We start from the raw sequence: 20,335 nt of genomic DNA, 5'->3' as shown, positions 1-20,335 counted from the left end.
GCTTTTCAGTGCTCTCTGCGCGTCTTGTTTACTCACAGGTTCACATCACAGACATGACCCTGCCTCACCTGCCCGGCTTGGAAGACCTGGGTATTCAGGCCACGCCCCTGGAGCTCAAGGCCATCGAGGTGCTGCGACGTCACCGCACGTACCGCTGGCTGTCTTCTGAGATTGAAGATGTGAAGCCGGCCAAGACGGTCACTGTTTAGTGGCCCCTGAGCTGCCCGTGGTTTTTGGTGTCATTCGGGTCACTAGCGACCAGGCCACCTTTGGCAGAGAATCCTGTACATAGTGCATAAGAGCCCCTATTAAAACATCTGCGATCAAATTCTTTGCCAACGTTTTCTTTCTTGATTTACAAAGGGAGAGATTCAGCCATCTAGAATTTGAGCATTATTTTCTTTAAATTTATATATTTAATGCTGACACATATATATCTTATTCTCTGAAATCCTGGAAGATTTGAATGTCCTTCTGTCAGGCCATTTCTTGTGAATGTTCCGGAAGATGAGAACCGCTTTTTAAGGTCAGAATACTGTGAAGCCCCCGTGTGATATATGATGCCTTTTAATAAACACTAATTGAGAGAAGACATAATGTCCTGAATTTATCCACACTTTGGGTATTTTTAAACGTTTATCTCAATGATCTCTACACACATTTAAAATATAGTACATACATGGAAAACCATTGTCTGTAGCCATGGATCCTGCGACTACCTGCAATAATTCCATAGTCCTCTGCCCAGATCTGAACTTGCCGAGGCCTCTACCCGCCTGCGGTTAGGACAGCCTCCAGATGGTTTCAGACACGTGGGTGTACAGGGATCCCCTGCCGTGTAAAGGAGTGCCAGCGCTTCGGAATTAGGACTGTTTGCCTAAGTTGTCAACCTCACAGCCGAGATCCAGACGCACAGTTGGTTCAGTGTCGGCAAGTCCCTCAGGACAGTATGAGGAAAAACTCCCAGGGTTCGTGGTGAAGCTAATGCACCACCTTCCTAGGCGGCCCAGGGTTGGTCACGCGGCCGACTGCAGTGCAGCGCCTCAATCTGTGGGGCGGGAAGGTCAGTGAAAGCCCTATTCATTTACAGTAGTGTCCGTCTCAGCCTTGCGGAGTGAGGAACGTGAGTGCTGAAGTGCGTTCTCTCCCTGGCCCCTCTGCGTGCTCCAGAATCTTTTGTCCCCAGATGGACAAGAGTGTGATTTCTGGACCAGAAGCGTCAGCACCCCTGGGAGCTTGTTGGGAATGCAGGCCCATCCTGACCTGTTGAATCAGGATCTGCATTTTTAAAACGTCCCTGGGAGATTTTGTGCACAGTGGTGTGAAAAGCACTGATGTGCAGAAACGCTGCATCTCAGGCGTGTGGCCCCTGTTACTAATTCAGGTGGTGGAGCCCCACCCCAGACCTGCTGAGTCAGAATCTCTAGAGACGGCGACGCATGCCAATGAAATCTCAGTAAAACTGGAGGAAAAAAATAAAACAATATTACATGATAAATCTGAAAAAAAAAAAAAAGAATCTGATGAAAGGGCCTGGGAGTTTTATTTTCCTTAAACATGCCGGTGTATCCTCATACGCACTAACATGTGAGAATCAGTCTTCTGGGGAAAGGAGTCCAACCCTGCTTCACTTTTTTTCTTCAGTTAAGAGATATCTTGTTGGTTTGGAGGATACTTCTGCCAGCCACAAGCCAGCCAGCAGGCACACAGATGGGTGGATTTGATTTGAAAACATGATCATTGTGTGATGTACAGTATCTGTGTGTTCTAGCAATGCTATTTCTCATCGGTTCGTATCCTAACTCATGATGTTGCATACTTGCTTTCTCTAAAACCATAATTTACCCAAGATGGTTCTTTCCTGTCACACCCGATGCCCCCTTTTTATATTTTGTAATACATCCTTTATTAATTGTTCTTTTATGAAAGTTGTAGTATTATAACCTATCTAACATGTAATCAAAACATAATGCCTTATCTCGTATAAACAGGGCATTAAAGGAGAATAATACACCCATAATAAAATAACACGTACTCCAGTGATGATGTGAGCACAGGTGCACTGAAGGGCATAGTGAAGTGGTCAACTGCTTGCATTCGTGTGGGCAGTCACCATAGGCACACAGCTACACTGGCCTGGTGTGGCCAGAAGAGTAGGTCACCCATGCATGATACATTAGCAGCTAATATTTATTGGTCACTAAATGCCAGGACTGTGATGTGTGCTTTACCCGCACCATCTCACGAAATCCTTACCACAACCTGTGATGACCCAAAAGGGTTAAATCAAGGTCAAGTTCACACAGCCAGTGAGTGTTGGGGTGAAGGCTGAATCCAGGCTCCCTGACTTCAGGGCTGCAGAGAGGGTCCGTCTATCTCGGCCACTTAACTGCCGAGAGCGTCACTGCTCTTCCTGACGTCAGCTTCTGCATTCGTGAGCAGCTTCTTGTAAAGTTCAGAACAAAACAAAATCTAGTTTGTCCTAGATTTGTATAGTAAATCACATTCGTAGAAAACTCAACATATATTAACCTCCGTACCAGAAATCCCTTGTATCTGTCAAACAGTTAAATTTGCAGTTCAGGTGAGTATAAATGGGTTTTTAAATCACGTGAGATGTTTCAAGTCTTGATTTGTGTGTTCTGACTTACTGTGCTATGTCCACCCCCACTAAATGCCCACAGTCCCCCTCCATCATTGTGACAAACAAAGGTTGCACCCGCAGATTTCCAGGGTGCCCTCCAGGGGCTGTGTCACGCCTGCTGAGATCGACCACTGTGACCCCTGCCGGGGACATCTTTGAAGGTGTGTGGCCATTGTGTCTTGGGAGCTGGGTTTAGGCAAGGTGACCGTGCTTTGGTTTTGTTTAAAATTTTTAAAAATTATTTGTTTATTTTAAATTTTATTGGGCTGTAGGTGATTTACAATGTTGTGTTGGTTTCGGGTGTACAGCGAAGTGAATCAGTTATACATACACATAGATCCACTCTTTGTTTAGATTCTTTTCCCATATAGGTCATTACAGAGTATTGAGTAGAGTTCCCCGTGCTGTACGGTAGGAAGGTGACCATACTTTAATGGTAAACCATGGTAAACGCCTGAGACACCATTTGAGCTGAGTGTGGTATTCCCCTGACTTGCTACCAGCTGTGCAACACACGGCTCTGTTGGCTTTTCCGTCGGGCCCAGGGCACCCCGTGGTCCAGCCAGCCTTCCCTCTTTACGTCTGATTCTCTCCCCAACGGCACAGTCTTCAATAGAGGACACGCTTGAGGTTCAAAACGCAAAAGGCCACCGTCGTATCTGTCCATCTCTGAGCGCTAACTTAGCCGGTAAATTAAAGCGTGGACTTGCTGTTCATCAGTTGCCACAAATTAGCACAATAACCAAGCTTTCGTGGGGGGCTGTCTGGGGTTTCACTTCACGTCAACCAACCCTAAATGAGGTGGCTTTCTTCTCCATCCCTTCCCTTATCTCCTTCCTTCCAGAAGCTCCACGTTCTCTGTTCTTTTAAAAAAAAACTCAGCTTTTTCGGTTCCTCAGCTCCGTCCCAGGAAGCTCCACCAAGATCCGCTATCTCTGTCCTGGTCACTTGTTCACACGGGATAATCACACCCATGTCTCTGGCACACGCATGTGATTTCCTCAGCTCAAACGATTGTCAAAAGTCCCACCGTTAAAGAATTTCATCCATTCAACTAGTAACAGAGAAGTTAAGGGAAGATGCAGCCCTGAAGTCAGGGAGCCCGTATTCAGCCCTGGCTCCAACACTCCCCCTGGCTTTGTGAACTTGACCTTGATTTAACTTTTTCAGGTCGTCACAGGTTGTGGTGAGGGTCCCGTGAAATCCTGTGAGTAAAGCACACATCACAGTCCTGGTGTTACTAAGCTCCCTCTGCTCGCCACACAACAGGCCAATGAATTGGAGACAAGGTGTGGAGGCAAGGAATACGACTTCATTCGGAAAGCCAGCCGACCCAGAAGATGGCAGACTAGTGTCTCCAAAAAACCATCCTATCGGGGTTTGGATGCCAGTTTCTTTTATAGCACAGAGAGGGGGAGGAGATGAGGAAGTAAAGCAAAAAGGTCATAGGTTTTGCAAACATCCCCTGGAATGGCCCCCCCGCTCTTGGAGGGAATGTGTTAATTTCTTTCTTGCAGCCATCCACAGGTGGACAGGGTCGGGATGTTTCCCTAAACAAAGGCACTTTGGCTTAACATTCAAGCAGAGGAGCGGGGGTTCCCTGAGGCAGGCCATTATGTAGAGACAGTGTCCTTTTAATGAACAAAAGCAGCGAGAGCAAAGGTTCGAGTAAAAGAAACAGATGCAACGTGTAGCCTGATTTGACTTCACACTGGCATTTTGTAAGCAATAAACATTCACTGCTGGTGTACTTACCATGGGTGGCCTACTCTTCTGGCCTTTCTTGTGCCAGCTGATGGGGATATAAGGAAGTAGTTGCTTTCTACTCAATGAATTCATTGTTTAGCGACAGGAAACAGACACATAAACAGTAATCATTGTTAGATTTTTCCTTTCCCAAAGGGCAGCTTATCAGTTTAGAAATTTTCAAATTATGGAATTTATTGAAGCAATAGATAAAACGAACCTTTAAACTTTTAAAATTTCAGCCCACAATTCTAATTGTTTATAAAGCTGGTGAATTGAGCAATTAGTTTTAAGGGTTTCTTATAATTCAGTTACTTGAATTTTCTTAGTTATTTTAAACTCATTTTTAAATTTAATAAATTTTTTTCTACGTTTTGCTACTGACCAATATACAAGCCTTCCCACATATTTAAAAAATTGTAGTAAAGCTAATCATTATATAGATATTAACCTTCAAGTCTGGCAATCATGATACTATTTACAAACTTAGCAAAATTCTCATCCCTTTCAACTTAAAAATCTAAGTCTGAATTAATAAAGTACACATTTGAAATTGGAATCTTAAGAGAAATTTGTCAGACTCCAAAATGCTAAATTCTTTAAAATTACAAATACTTCCAATACCAAATATGTGCAGTTATCCTCAGATTTAGCAGAAACGTGAATCGAGATTTGAATGCATTCTGTGTATTTAATTTTAAGTCGCCTGGAGGTTGAAGACCTTTTCCGACTTAGGAAACAATTGTACCGTCCCAAGCTTTTAGGAGTTCCCTTCTTAGTGCATGGAGATTGCGTGGGACCAGGGATGTGCCCTGGGCGCAAGATCTGGGATACGCACGTCCAGGGTGATTCTTTCCACGGCAAGGAGGGATGAGTTGAGTGTCCATCTACAGGGGCTCTTCCTACAGGGACTTCAATTCCTGCTCTCCTGCGGGTGCACTTGTGGCCCATATTCTCTGGATTCAAGGTGCATATGACCTGATCATCAAAGCTGATTTCAACCACCACTCTTACCATGACATTGTCACTTATACTTTACTTACATGTATTTATCCTGTGATCCTACTCTAAGTTCCTACTCCAGATTCTAAATTCCTGTCTTCCTGGGCCCTCCTGTAGATCTCCCTTGGCTTTGCTTGACTCTGATCTCCGGTGGCCTTGGCCTGCAGCCTCTTGTAGCAGGATTTCGGTTCCCAGCCAGAGATTGAAGTCAGTCTGCGGCAGCGAGAACACTGGATCCTATTCATGAGACCAGTGGCCAGTGACAAGGCCCTGCCTGTACAGCTTTGCAGAAAACGAATTTCCACAAAGAAACAGAAAGTAGCGAAACAAGTAAAGTGTTTATTAGGAGGAAAAAAGAGTATGTGTGGATGGACACACGGGCGGGCTGAGAGAGAGAGTCGTGCCCTCGTGGTAGTTTGAATCGCTCATACGGGGCATTTCTTCCAGGTGTCCTTTGGCCAATCATCTTGCTTTGCCTGGTTCTGAGTCTGTATTTGGTTTATCTCAGGGTCTCCCATGTAGGCGAGCATATCTCTTAGCCAAGATGGATTCTAGCGAAGAGGCCTATGGGTCGGGTGACATCACTCCCTTTTCGACCTCCAGGAAGGCTTTCTGCGCATGTATAGTCGGGAAGGTCTCCTTGACCTCGAGAACGAGAGCTATGTGGTCTCTATCTAGGCGGGGCTCAGCTTCTCCTCTTCATCTTGGAGTATCTGTCCACAGGGGACAAACTCCAGCTGTTCAGCCTGGGGCCCATCTATCTCCTGCCTCAGCTCTAAGGTCACATTGACCTTTATCCTAAGGACAATTAGAAGTTCTAGAGTGGAAGTGTGTATGGCATACCTGTGAAGGGCTCTGAGAGCTTGAAGAAGAAAACCACCAGAAATGGATTTCTAAAGCTGTCTTGAGGATAACCAGGGGACAGCTGTGAGCTGGTGTGTGAGTGTTTGCGTGAGGAGGGAGCTGTCACTGAGCGTGAAGAGAACAGTGTGAGCCATGCACTGGCGGCTCGAGAGATGCACTGGGGTGTGAGAGGCAGGTGGTTACAGTGTGTTGGGGGAGGGGAAGGAGAGAGGAGTTTAACCCTTACCTTGGGGGTGATGCCCAGTGGTTTAGCAGGTAAGCTCTATGCAAAACTCCACCTCTTAGCTGGGAGACAAATCCCTAACCTCTCTTTCTCAGCCTCAATTTCCTTGTCTGTAAAATGGATGTGATGATAATAATACCTACAAACACCTACATCGGAGGACTGTGGTGAGGAATTAAATGAGATGATGCATCTAGAGTGCTGAGCCTGGCACACAGTGAATACTAGGTAAACGTTAGCTGTTATCGTTTAAGTAGCAATGCCATGACTGAGTCCATACATTCATTTCCTGACTTAATAAGTAGTAGCTGCCTTTCTTAAGGCAGGGAGGGATCCCTTTTCAAAGTGATGGCAACAGCAGCTTAGTGAAGGTACTTATCCCATTAGTAAGTAGCTGAGCTGGTTCTGACTTAAGGACACTCAGGAGAAAGACACGCTCATGTTCTCGGAGAGACAGCAGCGAGTGGTGGCTTAAAGCAAGATCTTCGCTCCCTGCTGAGGAATCGAACCTGGATAGCCTGGATGAAAACCAGGAATCCTAGCCACTAGACCAGCGAGGGCTAGAGGCTAGAAGCAAAGTTTCCCTGACTCTTACCCCTGCTTGAAAGCAAGCTTGTTTCAAGGAGGCAAAAACTGTAAAAACAAGTACAAAGTTTATTATTAGAGACACAGCGCAACATGTGGGAGAGCTCACAGAGAAACAGTTGCTTTAGTTAAGACAGAGCAAAGCAGAGATACACACCAGAGAGGAAGGGTGCGGGCATCCTCCCTAATGACGAGGAACGCAGTAAAGAGACGGTTACATCCTTTATACAGGGCAGTTCTTCCGGGTCTTTGTTTACCTTTGGCCAATAATCTCATTTCTTTTCCACGCCTGACCTGCCCTAGGGCACTCCTCAACATGCCTGCGCAACTTTTTTCGAGATGGATGCTAGCCCGGAGGCCTATGGGGAGGTGGGGGGAGGCTTGTCACCACCTATTCTGGGTGGAGCCCCCTCCTTTTTGACCCCTAAGGAGCCTTTCTGCGCATGTGCAGTGTCTCCCTTGCCCCAAGGACGGGAAATATGAGACCTCTTGATCTTTCGCTCAAGCAAGGTTTTAGCCCCTCTCTGTCCCTGCCATGCCTGCTATCTTAAAGTGTCCACAGGAGACAAAGTCCAGCTATTTACCCCGTTCCTGTTGTTATTTCCACCTCGAAGTACAAACAGGAGGCTGGTTGTAACTATCTAGCCTAGAGCCCACCTGCCTCCTTCTTCAGGAAATGTAAACAGGAGGCTAGTTGTAAATGCCTAGCCTGGAGCCCATCTATCTCATGCCTCAGACACAGTGATTTAATTCTGGAAGGCTATGGGGTGCATGGGAGGTAGAGGGAATGGAAAGCAGAGTTGAAGACAGGCCTAGGCACCTACTCGGCACTCTATAAATATTTGTTGAGTGAATGAATTGATGAATGAATGGGGTGGGGAGATTCTTTCCTTATTCTTAGGTGAAAACTCCATCTGACCCCAAATTGTTCTGGTCTTGTTCAGGTAATAATCATTTCAATTTTGTAATAAAACCTCAAGATATAATAGGCTCTGTTTGGTCATCAGGATGCCCAGTGTCGTGTAATCATTCAAATTCTAGCTTGGGGGCTTCCCTGGTGGCGCAGTGGTTGAGAGTCCGCCTGCCGATGCAGGGGACGCGGGTTCGTGTCCCGGTCCGGGAAGATCCCACATGCTGCGGAGCGGCTGGGCCCGTGAGCCATGGCCGCTGGGCCTGTGCGTCCGGAGCCTGTGCTCTGCAACGGGAGAGGCCACAACAGTGAGAGGCCCGCGTACCGCAAAAAAAAAAAAGTATTTAATATAAAAAAAAAAATATTCTAGCTTGGTACCCTACCTCTCTTCTCTGCCCCCCAGCTGGGGTCCAGGAAGATAGTGTGGTTGGTACTTTTTTTAGCCTTCACTTATTTTCATCCCCAGTTTGCCAACAGAGGCTGTCCTCTTTTTGAGACTGGGCCAAGGGGGGCCGGGGGGGCGGGGATTGGGGGAAAGGGTACAGTCTTATGGGGTGAAGCTCTTTGCTGACTTTAGATGTCTGAAGCAGCAGGTGTTTGGAGCTGAGTGTTGTGAAGTTGTGGGGCCTTTAGGGACTTTCCACCCCCTCACTTGTTCCCGTAAACCAACCTCTTGCGCCACTCCTTCTCCCTATCGAAACCAATTCTTGGAGTTTTTCAGTTGATGGGGACTTTCCAGCCAGCGGGTAATTTTCCAGTTGCCCGTAACAGGTATACGCCCTAATCGCCACAATGAACGAACAACTGTAACGGCCAGAAGGTGGGGCAAAAGTTCCTAAGCCAATGAATTCAAAAGTCACCACATTTACCCAATCATTGTGAGAATATACCCGCCCTATGAGTAAATAAACCTATAAAAAGTATGTGATTCCGCTTTTAGGGGTTCCCCATCGGCCTCCTGCGTGAGGTTCAGGGAACCCCGGTGCCTCGGCTCCTAATAAACCTCTTGCGTGTTGCAGCGGCTCTCGACTCTTGGCGGTTCTTGGGCGAGTTGGAATCCCTCGTAGACCGTTTGGGTCTAACAAAGTATTTTCACAAAAATGATGGTTTGGGTGGTGATTGAAGCTGTAGAAGTACATGTTGCGGAGGATACGGTATCATATTAATAAAACATCACCCATTAACACCTTAGCACAAATGAGGGTAGCTACACCTCACTGTTAAGTGTGTGAATAAGGATGAATAACTTATGGAGATGATGTGTGTTGGGAGTGTTGGGTGGAAGCTGCCCTGAGAAATTTGAATTATGGGACTTCCCTGGTGGTCCAGTGGTTAAGACTCCGCGCTGCCAATGCAGGGGGCGCGGGTTCGATCCCTGGTTGGGGAGCTAAGATCCCACATGTTGTGTGGCGCGGACAAAAAAAAAAGATATTTGAATTAAAGAGCTGTCAGGTAATTTAGAGATTATCTATGCCAATCTGTACATTTTATAATTGAAGGAACTGAGTAAAAACGGGAGAAATGACAGCTCTGTAGGATCTGGGTGGACCAAGGCGTCTGAGTCCAGGCAGTCCGTAAATAGGACGATGGGAAACAGAAGCACAGGGGAAATTTTGTGCTTCCGTGGAAAACTGCATTGTCTGGAGTCTAGACTGGATGAGGTCCAGGTTAGCTGATTTTGATTCTAGGGAGACGCTTTACAACTCTGTAAGCTGTAGATAACCAATAACAATGCTGTAGACTAAAAAAATATACTCAACAACCTAAAAGTTGGGAGTTATGTTTTATTTGGTGGGAATTTTTCGGGCTTCAAGCCCAGGAGGCAGCATCTCAAGTAACCCTGAGAAAACTGCTCCAAGAAGGCAGGGGAGAGCTAGGATATACAGGAGTTTTGCAACAAAGGGCAAGTAGTAGGAACAAAAGGTTACTGTTAATAAAAGAAAACTAGATATTTCAAGTTAAGGAATTTAGCGCTTTTCTATGTATGGGAAGATGCAAGAGTCTGGGCTCACTGCAATCATTCCTTTGATATGCACCTCAGCTATCTGGGGCCGGTATCTTGTGTTTTCACAACGTGAGTTTCCTCGGGGCTCACAGTAGGAAGTGGCTGCAATCTGATGGCTGCTAGATGGCGGGTATTCTTTGTTTCCTTCCTGAGTTCCCTCAGGGCTCACCAGTTCACTGTTGGAGGGCTGCAATCACTGATGATTATGAGATCGTTGTTTACTGATATGACAGGCAATATTCTATTTATCAGTGCAAAATAATTCTTGTCTATATACATGTAAATTCTGCCATGAAGTTTCAGCTGACCTGTCTCCCCCAGTTTTGCCTCCAATGGCATGTTTATTTCAAGATTCCTGAGCTTTGGATTCTCCTCTGTACTGGTTGTAACACCTCACCATTCTCCTCATGAATGAATTAAACACAATCGTTAATGTGTTCATTTTTATATCTGCCGGAGAGTCATGACTGTGACCCTCGCTGCACAATTATCCTTTACTAAAAGGACAAAAGGACTGTGGGGAATATGGGCAGCTCCCAGCTCCTCGCCAGCTCCCTCCAGAAGAGTATTTACGGACGGGGAAGTCGGTCAATGATACCAGATCTTCAGCTTTTCAAGGAAAGCTGAAAAATTTTCAGCCTTTTTTTTGTAAATGTGTGAAAGCTCTTTATTTTTATTTTATTTTTTTTTTTTTGTGGTACGCGGGCCTCTCACTGCGGTGGCCTCTCCCGCTGCGGAGCACAGGCTCCGGACGCGCAGGCTCAGCGGCCGTGGCTCACGGGCCCAGCCGCTCCGCGGCATGTGGGATCTTCCCGGACCGGGACACGAACGCGCGTCCCCTGCATCGGCTGGCGGACTCTCAACCACTGCGCCACCAGGGAAGCCCTGAGTTTACTTTTGGGTGTATCAACTGGAGGTGCCTGGGGAACGTCCAAGTGGAAATACCCAAAAAGCAGAAAGATATTTGATTAATAAGCCTATGAAAAAGGGCAGTATAATTAGTAACCAAAGAAATACAAGTGTAAATGGCAATAAGCTATTTCCTGCCTATCATATTAGTAAATAATAATATAATAATAATTATTATACAGAATCTGCACAGATCAGTGATATGGTAATCCTCCATACTGCTGGGAGGGTGAGAGGCGGTGGTATATAAAATGAAATGAAGAGCACTTTGGGAATATGTACGAAAATAACACTGCAAGGGATTTACCTTAGGGAAATAATCTTGAATGTAGGCGAAGAATTAAATTTTGCTTCAAAGACGTTTATTGTTGCATTGTTCATAGTTGTAGAAAATTGGAAGTAACTACCAACCAGCAAGGCTTGGCTGAATGACTGTGATAAAATTCCATTCTACTCTTCGGAATAAGGTTTTTGAAGAGTACTAAATGGAAAAAAACTATATCACTAAATAAAAAAAAAAAAAAAGCAAGTTAAAACTTCACATGATCCCATTTTTACTGTTAAAAATGTTTTTAAAAGGGACTGGAAGGAGGTAATCAAAATGTCATCTCTGCTTCTCCCCAGGTGTTGGGATTACAGGCGTTTTAAGTATTTGTTTGATTTTGCTTCTCTTTATTTTATAAGCTTTCTGTAATGTTTGACTTATATAATAATAAAACTAATAAATACAATAATAGCAACAAAATTAAATTGTAAAAATCTGTCACAGCTATTTTAAAGAGCATTGCCAGAACATGACGGTATTTAAACACTGATGCCAGCGTGGACCAGGTAAACTGAAAACGGAAGGACAAGGCTGGAGTACGAGGACAGGGTTCATCATTCGGTTGAAACTGTAAACAATTTTTTGCTGGTATGTATATACATCCGTGTACTTTCTATGACAAAGCTCTAATCAAAAGTTGGTCCTCAGATAAGCATCAAGTATTTATGCCCAAGAGTAAGTAAAAATTCTTTGAAAAAGGAAAGAAACACGTATGGTTGGAGATAAGCAGAAGCTTCTGGAAATATGGTTTTCTTCACAAGTTTTCTAGGAAGACCATCTTCAAACATTAGAATATTATTGGTTTCAATATTTTGGGGGGAGAACCGCCTAATACTTTCTTCAATAGATATCTCCCTTCTGTGGCAGCTTATATATGAAACAGATAAAAGCAAGATACTCCATGGGGGCAGGAAGCGGTGAGGGGGATAGAGGGTCTGGGGCTCTGCTAGCCTGTTGTCCACCTTCTAGCCTTACAATCAGCCGCGAATGCATCTGAATGGGGTCCCTAGTCTTCTCAGAGGTAGTTGGAAAAACGCGTCAGAGCAATAGGGTAAAAAAGCTATGCTCTCTGGAAAGGTAGAACTAGCCCAAAGAACTAGGAGGGAAGTGTGCCGATTGCAAACTGCCCAGACTAGGGAAGAGTGGACCAGGAAGGCTTCATCTCCAGCTGTGGGCAGTGAGAGAAGGGACACAGGAGAGGAGAATTCAGTTCTTTCCCAGGACCCACTTCAGCCCTGAAGCACAGAGCTTTTCAAAGAGCTACTCTACAGTTTGAAAGCCCTGCTGTCACTTGCAGAATGAATCAGCTAGATTTAGAATCGAGCTGAGATACCAATCATAGGCACACATGCACACAATTAAAATACGTGTCTATTTTCTCCTACTTAGGCACATAAGGGGTGAGAAAATTTATAGGCTGTAGCTCCAGAGGGGTGGAGGGGAGCCTATTCCTAAAGAGCTAGATATATGACAAAATCCCTAATTAAGATTTTGCAAACATTTCCCTCCCTCCCCTTGCCCGTTCCCCCCACCAATAATAATCCCACTGTGGCAACATTAAAAATGGCTAAGAGAAATCACAGCAGTAGTTATAGCTGTCCCAGAAGCATCCCATAGCCCAGGCTGCCTCCCACCCATAGTGGAAATAATGTTACCGAACCTGGCTTTGGGTCTCCTCGATCAACATGCTGCAAAGCCAATCCACTGACACCAGGTTGTGGTGAAGGAGAGTACAGCGTTTATCGCAGGGCCGAGCAAGGAAAAGAGGCAACGCATGCCCAAAAGACCCAAACTCCCTGATGGTTTTCAGCAAAGGGTTTTTAAAGGCAATGTATTGGGTGAGGGTTGCAGCTTGTTGTCTCTCTTCTGATTGGTTGTTGTTGGTGGTGTTTTGAGAATCTTAATCATTAAACTTCTGGTTCCAACTAGTCTGGGGTCGATGTGCTTGTGGTCAGCATGTAGTCACCATCTTCCACCTGGGTGGTGGTCTCAGTTTTTGCAGAACAACTCAAAGATATGTGTCAGATGGTTACGTACATCCCTTGAGGGGAACTAGGACTCTGTTTTATCACTGAACTATTGCTTGAGCTCTCATAGCTTTTCTTGCTTAACTGCTTTTCCTTTGTTCCTGCATTGCCTCACTTCCTTAATTAGTAACTGCTTGAATCTGCTCTTGGGAACTCAGGGAAGGCCTAGGAGACCAAAGCCTTTTTCTACAAACAAGAAATGGGACATGGAGCGACTTTGGTACCGGGGAGGGCCCTGCAGGGTCCTGCTTGGTTCCAATAACAAAGTCCATTCCTCCCATCACACAGAAACACACACACACGCACACCACCACCAGTGGCATCACCACCACACATGTGGAGTCCACCCATCACCTGTGGATGCTTCTCTCACCACTTCTTTTCTGCTTTGAAGATGTTGTACACCATCCCAACTTTGGATGAAATGTGATACCCGTCTGGCTACTGCTAGACCGAAGTCTGAAGCTAAGACCTTCCAGAGAAGGAAGCAAAGAAAGAGAGCACCAGGGCATCCTTCCAAACATTTATCTAACAGCTTCTCTGGCTCTCTCACGTTTCTCCAGAGACTTCAGAAAAAGAAAAATTTCCTGGAGTTTCTAATTGCCCTTATTTTTATTATCAGGAGGCATATGCTTTAATGGCATCATTAAAATCTTTTACTTTGTTAATTATACAATATCGTGAATATTCATATAAAAATCTTTTTATGGACAGAAGGTTTCATTTTTCTTGGGTGGTACCTAGAAGTGGAATAGCTAGATCTTATAATTAACTTTAGGAGCGAGTGTTCTATAAATGCCAATTAGGTCATGTTGATTGTGTTATTCAGATCTTCCATATCATGATTACTGGGATAGGAAGAAAGATGCATAGGGGGGCCCTATGATCTCCACTCCCTGGTGTTACTCCCATGATTAAATTATGTTACGTGACAAAGCGGCTTTTATAGATGCAATTGTAGAAGACCAAAATATGGCACCCCAGAATATGCCTCCTTGTCCTAAGGATTATTTTGAACTGATTATTTTGAGAAACAGAAGACACAGGAGAAGCTCTGAAACTAAAGTAGAAGTTACCCTTTTACAAGAGGAGTTTACATTTACAAAGGAAATCTCCGTTTGTAAGAGTTTCTCCTTCTCTGTACCTGGAAGACAAGGATGACTATAAATCACAAGAGACTCTTATCAATGGATAAGGTACCAGCTTAAGTCTGCATAACTAGTCTTACTTTTATTTACCTTACTTTTCCCGATCACTCCCATAACTGGCCTCCCCCACACCCTTCTTTCTCTGTTTTTAGCTGAAGACGACAATATTTAAGCCTGAATTCTAAGCCCATTCCTTGAGGATTACTCATTTCTCTGGTTATCTCTCTCAAGAGCTATACATGTGATAAAGTTTAGTTTGTTTTTCTCTTCTTAATCTGTATTTTATGATAGTAACCCCAGAACTTAGAAGGCTAGGGGAAAGATATTTTTCTTCCCCTACACGTTTAAAATGACTGATGAGTTGACCTCAAGATTAGGGAGGCTGGGCTTCCCTGGTGGCGCAGTGGTTGAGAGTCGGCCTGTCGATGCAGGGGACATGGGTTTGTGCCCCGGTCTGGGAAGATCCCACATGCTGTGGAGCGGCTGGGCCCGTGAGCCATGGCTGCTGAGCCTGCGTGTCCGGAGCCTGTGCTCCACAACGGGAGAGGCCACAACAGTGAGAGGCCCGCGTACCGCAAAAAAAAAAAAAAAAAAAAAAAAAAAGATTAGCGAGGCTATCCCAGTGGACGTGCTCCATTTACATGAACTCTTTAAAATCAGACAGTTTTCCCTGGCTAGTAGCGGAAGAGGAAGTCAGAGAGATTTCAAGTGTGAGGAAGGGGTGCTGGCTTTGAAGATGGAGGGGCCCAGGTGGCAAGGGAAGCAGGTACCTTCTAGTTGCTGAGAGTGGCCTTGATTAACAGCCAGCAAAGAAACAGGGACCTCAGTCCTACAGCTTCAAGTAACTGAATTATGCCAACAATCTGAACGACCCTAGAAGTGACTTTCCCCAGAGGCTACAGAGCCCAGAGTGGTTGACACCTTGATTTTGGCCTTGTGAGATGCTTGGGAGAGAACCCATTTAAGACCACCCTGGCTTGTGACCTACAAAACTATGTTGTTTTAAGCCACCTCTTTGTGAAATTTGTTATACAGCAAGAGAAAACTAACGCATGTATGTACTAATTTTTGTTCCAACTGTTTTATCACTTATTCTCTCCAGGATTGTAGATTTGCCTATTTATCTTTAGTTATGACAGTTTTTGCTTCATGGATTTTGACGCTCTAAGGTTCACATACATGTAAGATAGTTATGCCTTCCTGACTGATTGACCCTTTTGTTGTTATAAAATTTCTACTTCATCTCTGATAATACTCCTTGTTTGGAAATCTTCCTTGTCTGGTATTAACATAACTGCACCAGGTCTCTTCTCTCCAAGAAGATATAACAATGCTTAATGTGTATACACCTGACAACAGAGTGTCAAACCACATGAGGCAAAAACTGATAGAACTGCAAGGACAAATAGATTAATGCACTATTACACTTGCAGACTTTGGTGCCCCTCTGCATATACTGAACAGATCTACCAGGCAGACAGTCAGTCAGTACATAGTTGAACTCAAAAAACACCATCAATCAACTGGATATAATGGACATCTATAGGATACTTCATCTAACAACAGCAGAATACACATTCTTTTCAAGCTTGTGTAGGACATTCACCAGGTAGACCACATTCTGGGACATTAAACTCACCTTCACAAATTTAAAAGACTAGAAATCTTACAATGCATACTCTTAGATCACAGTGGAATTAAAATAAAAGATAGCTGGAAAATCCCTAAATACATGGAGATTAAACAACATAGTTCCAAATAACACAAGGGTCAAAGAAGAAATCTCAAGAGAAATTTTAAAATGCTTTGAACTAAATTGAATTGAAAATAGAATTCATCAAAATTTATGAGATACAGTGAAAGCAGTGCCGAGAGGGAAATGTATAGCATTAAATGCACATAATAGAAAAGAAGAGGAAGAGTCATGTGGTGACCAAGTTGGGGAAATGGTGGCTATAGGGGCGAGCAGGCTTGGGGTGGAGGGGACAGCACAGAGGAAGCATTTATGACCTTCTACTGTGAGGTGAAACAAATAAAGAAGAGAGATTCAGTTCTAAAGTCCAAAAATGAGATTGAAAGATTGACCTGTCCTGGTTCCTCCTACTTCAACTTGAACCCTGATGTTCTTCAGATAGATCCTGAAGTGACAGATGAAGAAATAAGAAAGTAGTTTCAGCAGTTATTCATATTGGAGCATCCTGACAAAAAAGAGGGTGATGCTGATGGAGCACAAAACCCTTTTGAAGCTGTGGACCATGTTTACAAGTTGCTACTGGACCAGGAACAAAAGACGAGGGCCCTGGATGTAATTCAGGCAGGGAAATAATACTTGGAACGCACGGTGATAGATTAAAAAGGGCAATTAAAGAAGGAAGGAAAACCTACAAACGTGGAGGAGGAGGATCTCAAGCTGTTCAAACAAGCAGTATACCAACAGACCATAAAACACATTGCTGAGCTGGAAATTAAAAGGAAAGAGAGAGAAATGAAAGAGATGCATGAAAGGAAATGAATAAGGGAAGAAGAGATTGCAGCTCAAGAAAATGATTTTTAAAAATCATTTTTTTATCTTTTTACTTCACATTGGATAATTTCTATTGATACGCCTGGAAATTTATGACCTTTTTGTCTGAAGTTGCCAATTTGCTATTAAGTCCACCCAGTAAGTATTTAATTTCAGATACTATAAATTTCAATTCTAGAATTCCCATTTGGTTCTCTTTTAGTTTCTAGTGTTTCCTTGAGATTTCACCATCTCTACATTCATTATGTCCATCTCTTTCTTTAAATTCTTGGACATTTTTATAATAGCCATTTTTTTTTTTTTTAATTTTTTTTTTTTTTTTTTTTTTTGCGGTAGGCGGGCCTCTCACTGTTGTGGCCTCTCCCGCTGCGGAGCACAGGCTCTGGACGCAGGCTCAGCGGCTATGGCTCACGGGCCCAGCCGCTCCGCGGCACGTGGGATCCTCCCAGACTGGGGCACGAACCCGCGTCCCCTACATCGGCAGGCGGACTCTCAACCACTGCGCCACCAGGGAAGCCCTATAATAGCCATTTTAAAGTCCTAGTGTTTGAATGACTACATCTGAGTCATCTTCTGGTGGGTTTCTATTGACTTGCGTTTTAATGGGTCACATTTTTCTGCTTCTTCACATGTCCAGTAATTCATGATAATATCCTTGACATTGTGAATGAATCCTTGTAAAGCATCTGGTTTATATTGTTTTCCTTTAAAGAATGTTGAGTTTTTTTCCGACTGTTAATATACTGGAAGCTTATTTTGATGTTGTTGAGACTTGCTTTTGGGCTTTGTTAGAGTGGGTTTAGAGTGGCCCTTACCCTAGGGCATGGTTCTTCCTATTGTCTTAGCAGGATACCCAGGGTGTTCACTAAGATGTCTCCCTTGTGACTCAGCCAGAATTCCTGTATCTGCTAAGGCTGTGTGACCTCTAGCATCTTTGTTATGTCTTAACCCTGTAACAGTTGTGCTAGGCTAGACCTTGTGGAGTTTCTCCCTGGGCTCATTAAGTCTATCCCATGTCTGGGAATCTGGAGGGAATGCTGGGAAATCATCCTCTTTCTAGGTAGCTCCTTTAATTTTGGTACCCTGCACTGAAATTTACAGATGCTTTAGCAGCTCCCAAATTTAGCTCTGACTCCTCAGCTCAGTAGACTATCATTCTCTGTCTGAGGCTGACCATCCTATATGCCATAGTTGCAAAATTGTCCCCAGATCAAGAGATGGGGTAAATGTAGGACTCAACTCATGATTCCCTCTCTCAGGGATCACGGTTGTTTGCTGCCTATTGCCTGAAAACAGGTGTCTCATATACTTTGTTCAGTTTTATAGTCTTGGCAGGAGGGAAACTCTGATTCCAATTACTCCATCATAGCTGGAAGCAGACGTTGATTCCAGAAAGCCAAAAAAAAAAAAAAGAAACTACGGTGCTTTTCCATCTATTTTCAGCTGATTCTTTGGTAAATTTGACGCAAGGTAGAGATACCCCTTTCTGAACTCATCAAATGAACCTTCATTTGCCTGAAATTCCAGAATATCTTTTTTAAGTGCTTCTTCCAATTTTTTGTTTCAAATGGATAGTTTCACCTTGAATTGTTTAAAGTCTCACTGGAATGCCTAGATGAAACAGAAACTGAGCTGTTGCTGGCAGGTGGCAGCTGGTAAGTAACGTAGTGCTTCAAATCATCATCCATCAGATGACATTTGAAGAACTGAATTTAAAGGCTTATGAAAGTGAATCGCATAGACAAGTGTGGGCTGCCTAAAAATTGCGTCTACTCTAGTTCTGATGGTAATGACCAAGACTTCCCTACCAGGTCACTGATGCAACTCACAATCAGGTGTGGTAAAAAAAAAAAACCCCCAAAGTCATGTTTTGGTCGTGATTCCAGTTCCCGTCTTCTTTTGCTGTTTTGTTCTGCAATCTGTATTGGTCTATTTTCCAGGCTAATTTTTTTCCCTTGGGCCAATTCTGCTCTTTTATAGATACTCAGGGCTGGTGAATAATTGCAAAGAATTCTGTTGCTCTGCCATTTCTCCAAGTTAAATGTTTATCAATTTTATTGACTACACCATTGTCTCTTCCTAATTATGTACAAATGTATTAGGTTTTATGACGCTAATTCTGCAGCACGATTCTCTTTCCTCTGTTGCTATGGTGAAAAAGATTTGTCTAAGCCTCTTGATTATTGGTGGGAAAGACCGCCTTTAAAGTGGGTTTCTTACTCAGCAATTTTGCTTACCTTATGGTTTTTTTGGGGGTCTTACTATGTGATATTCTCACTCCTGGCTGAGCAGCTGAAGTGAAAAACTATTGTCATGGAACCCTTGTTTCTGCATCATATATAGACTTTAGCATAATGATAAATATATAGGCAACCAGTCCAGGAGGTCAGGAAGGACGTTAGGAAATAGATATCTGTGCAAAAGAAAAACTCTGCAGACTATCTGTACTAACCCCCAAAACTATAGCATAAAAAAAAGTGATTAAAACACTGAAACAAATACAACCTGATCCAGAGTAGATATCACTTAACCTTCTGATTCTCAGTTTCCTTATCTGTGAAATGGGGTAATAATCCTTGCATCAAAGGATGGTTATGATGGTGCCTAACACTGGCTGGCCCATAGAAGGTGCTTACAAAATATTTATTTCCTTTTTCCCTCCAACACATGCTCACAATCCACAAATCAGCTTTTTCTTAGCCACTGTTATCAACCCTATTCCTTGTCAGATGAATGAATCCTCTGAAATGACACAGATATTTGTAACCGGTTAAGAAAGGGTGCAGTTTAATCTCTTGAGAACAAATTAGACGTTAAGAATGGCCACTGAGCTTGAAAGAATTTAAAGTTCATCTCTCAGGCTCCTCTGCTTTAAATATTGATGATCCCCAGGCTTTAGCTGAAGGCTTCTATCTGCACGTAACCTGAGTGATTTTATCCAGCTCTTATGAAGTCAACCACCATGTACACGGTGATGACTCCCAAATTCACGTCTCCAATCCAGATTGTTCAGACTCAATGTGGCCAAACTTAAATGTACCCATTTCTTTTTCTCCTCTCGTGTGAATGGTGTTATCGTTCAAGCAATAATTATAACCACAAGAACAGCTATAACCACCAAGGCGGTAGCAATAGCGGCTCACATTTACTGAGCACTGCTTCCATTCTGAGCATTTTATGTACATTATAGCATTTGACCCTCATAACAATACTATTGTAAGATAATAGAAGAAATATACATTGGTCTCTGTTTCCAGTTCCTGGCACAGAGCTCGTGAAACCATTGTAAATTCCTAAGTGATAAGAACACTAGGAACATGTTTTGTTCTATGGAGGTGACTCTGGGTGAGCTCCTGTATGGGGGCTGGTCACCAGAAAGACCAAGTCATGCCTGTAAGGTCGGATCTTAACAAACGGCACCAC

General features: G+C 43.8%; 1 protein-coding gene and 1 pseudogene across 1 annotated transcript in view; both read left to right on the top strand.

Annotated features, from left to right (window-relative positions):
- NDUFA9 (NADH:ubiquinone oxidoreductase subunit A9) overlaps positions 1-324 on the top strand; it is a 30,826-nt gene extending 30,502 nt beyond the window's left edge. The window contains exon 11 of the mRNA XM_065887175.1: positions 39-324. Coding sequence (XP_065743247.1) covers positions 39-209 — 171 coding nt within the window. The 3' untranslated portion in view covers positions 210-324. The remainder of the gene's footprint in view (positions 1-38) is intronic.
- Positions 325-13,446: 13,122 nt separating this feature from the next.
- Positions 13,447-16,942, top strand: LOC136131476 (dnaJ homolog subfamily C member 8 pseudogene; annotated as a pseudogene).
- Positions 16,943-20,335: the final 3,393 nt, after the last annotated feature.

The sequence above is a fragment of the Phocoena phocoena genome, chromosome 11 (assembly GCF_963924675.1).
Source record: "Phocoena phocoena chromosome 11, mPhoPho1.1, whole genome shotgun sequence".
Lineage (NCBI taxonomy): Eukaryota > Metazoa > Chordata > Mammalia > Artiodactyla > Phocoenidae > Phocoena > Phocoena phocoena.
The sequence above is the reverse complement of the archived record's forward strand: the minus strand, read 5'-3'. Positions and strand labels throughout refer to the sequence as shown.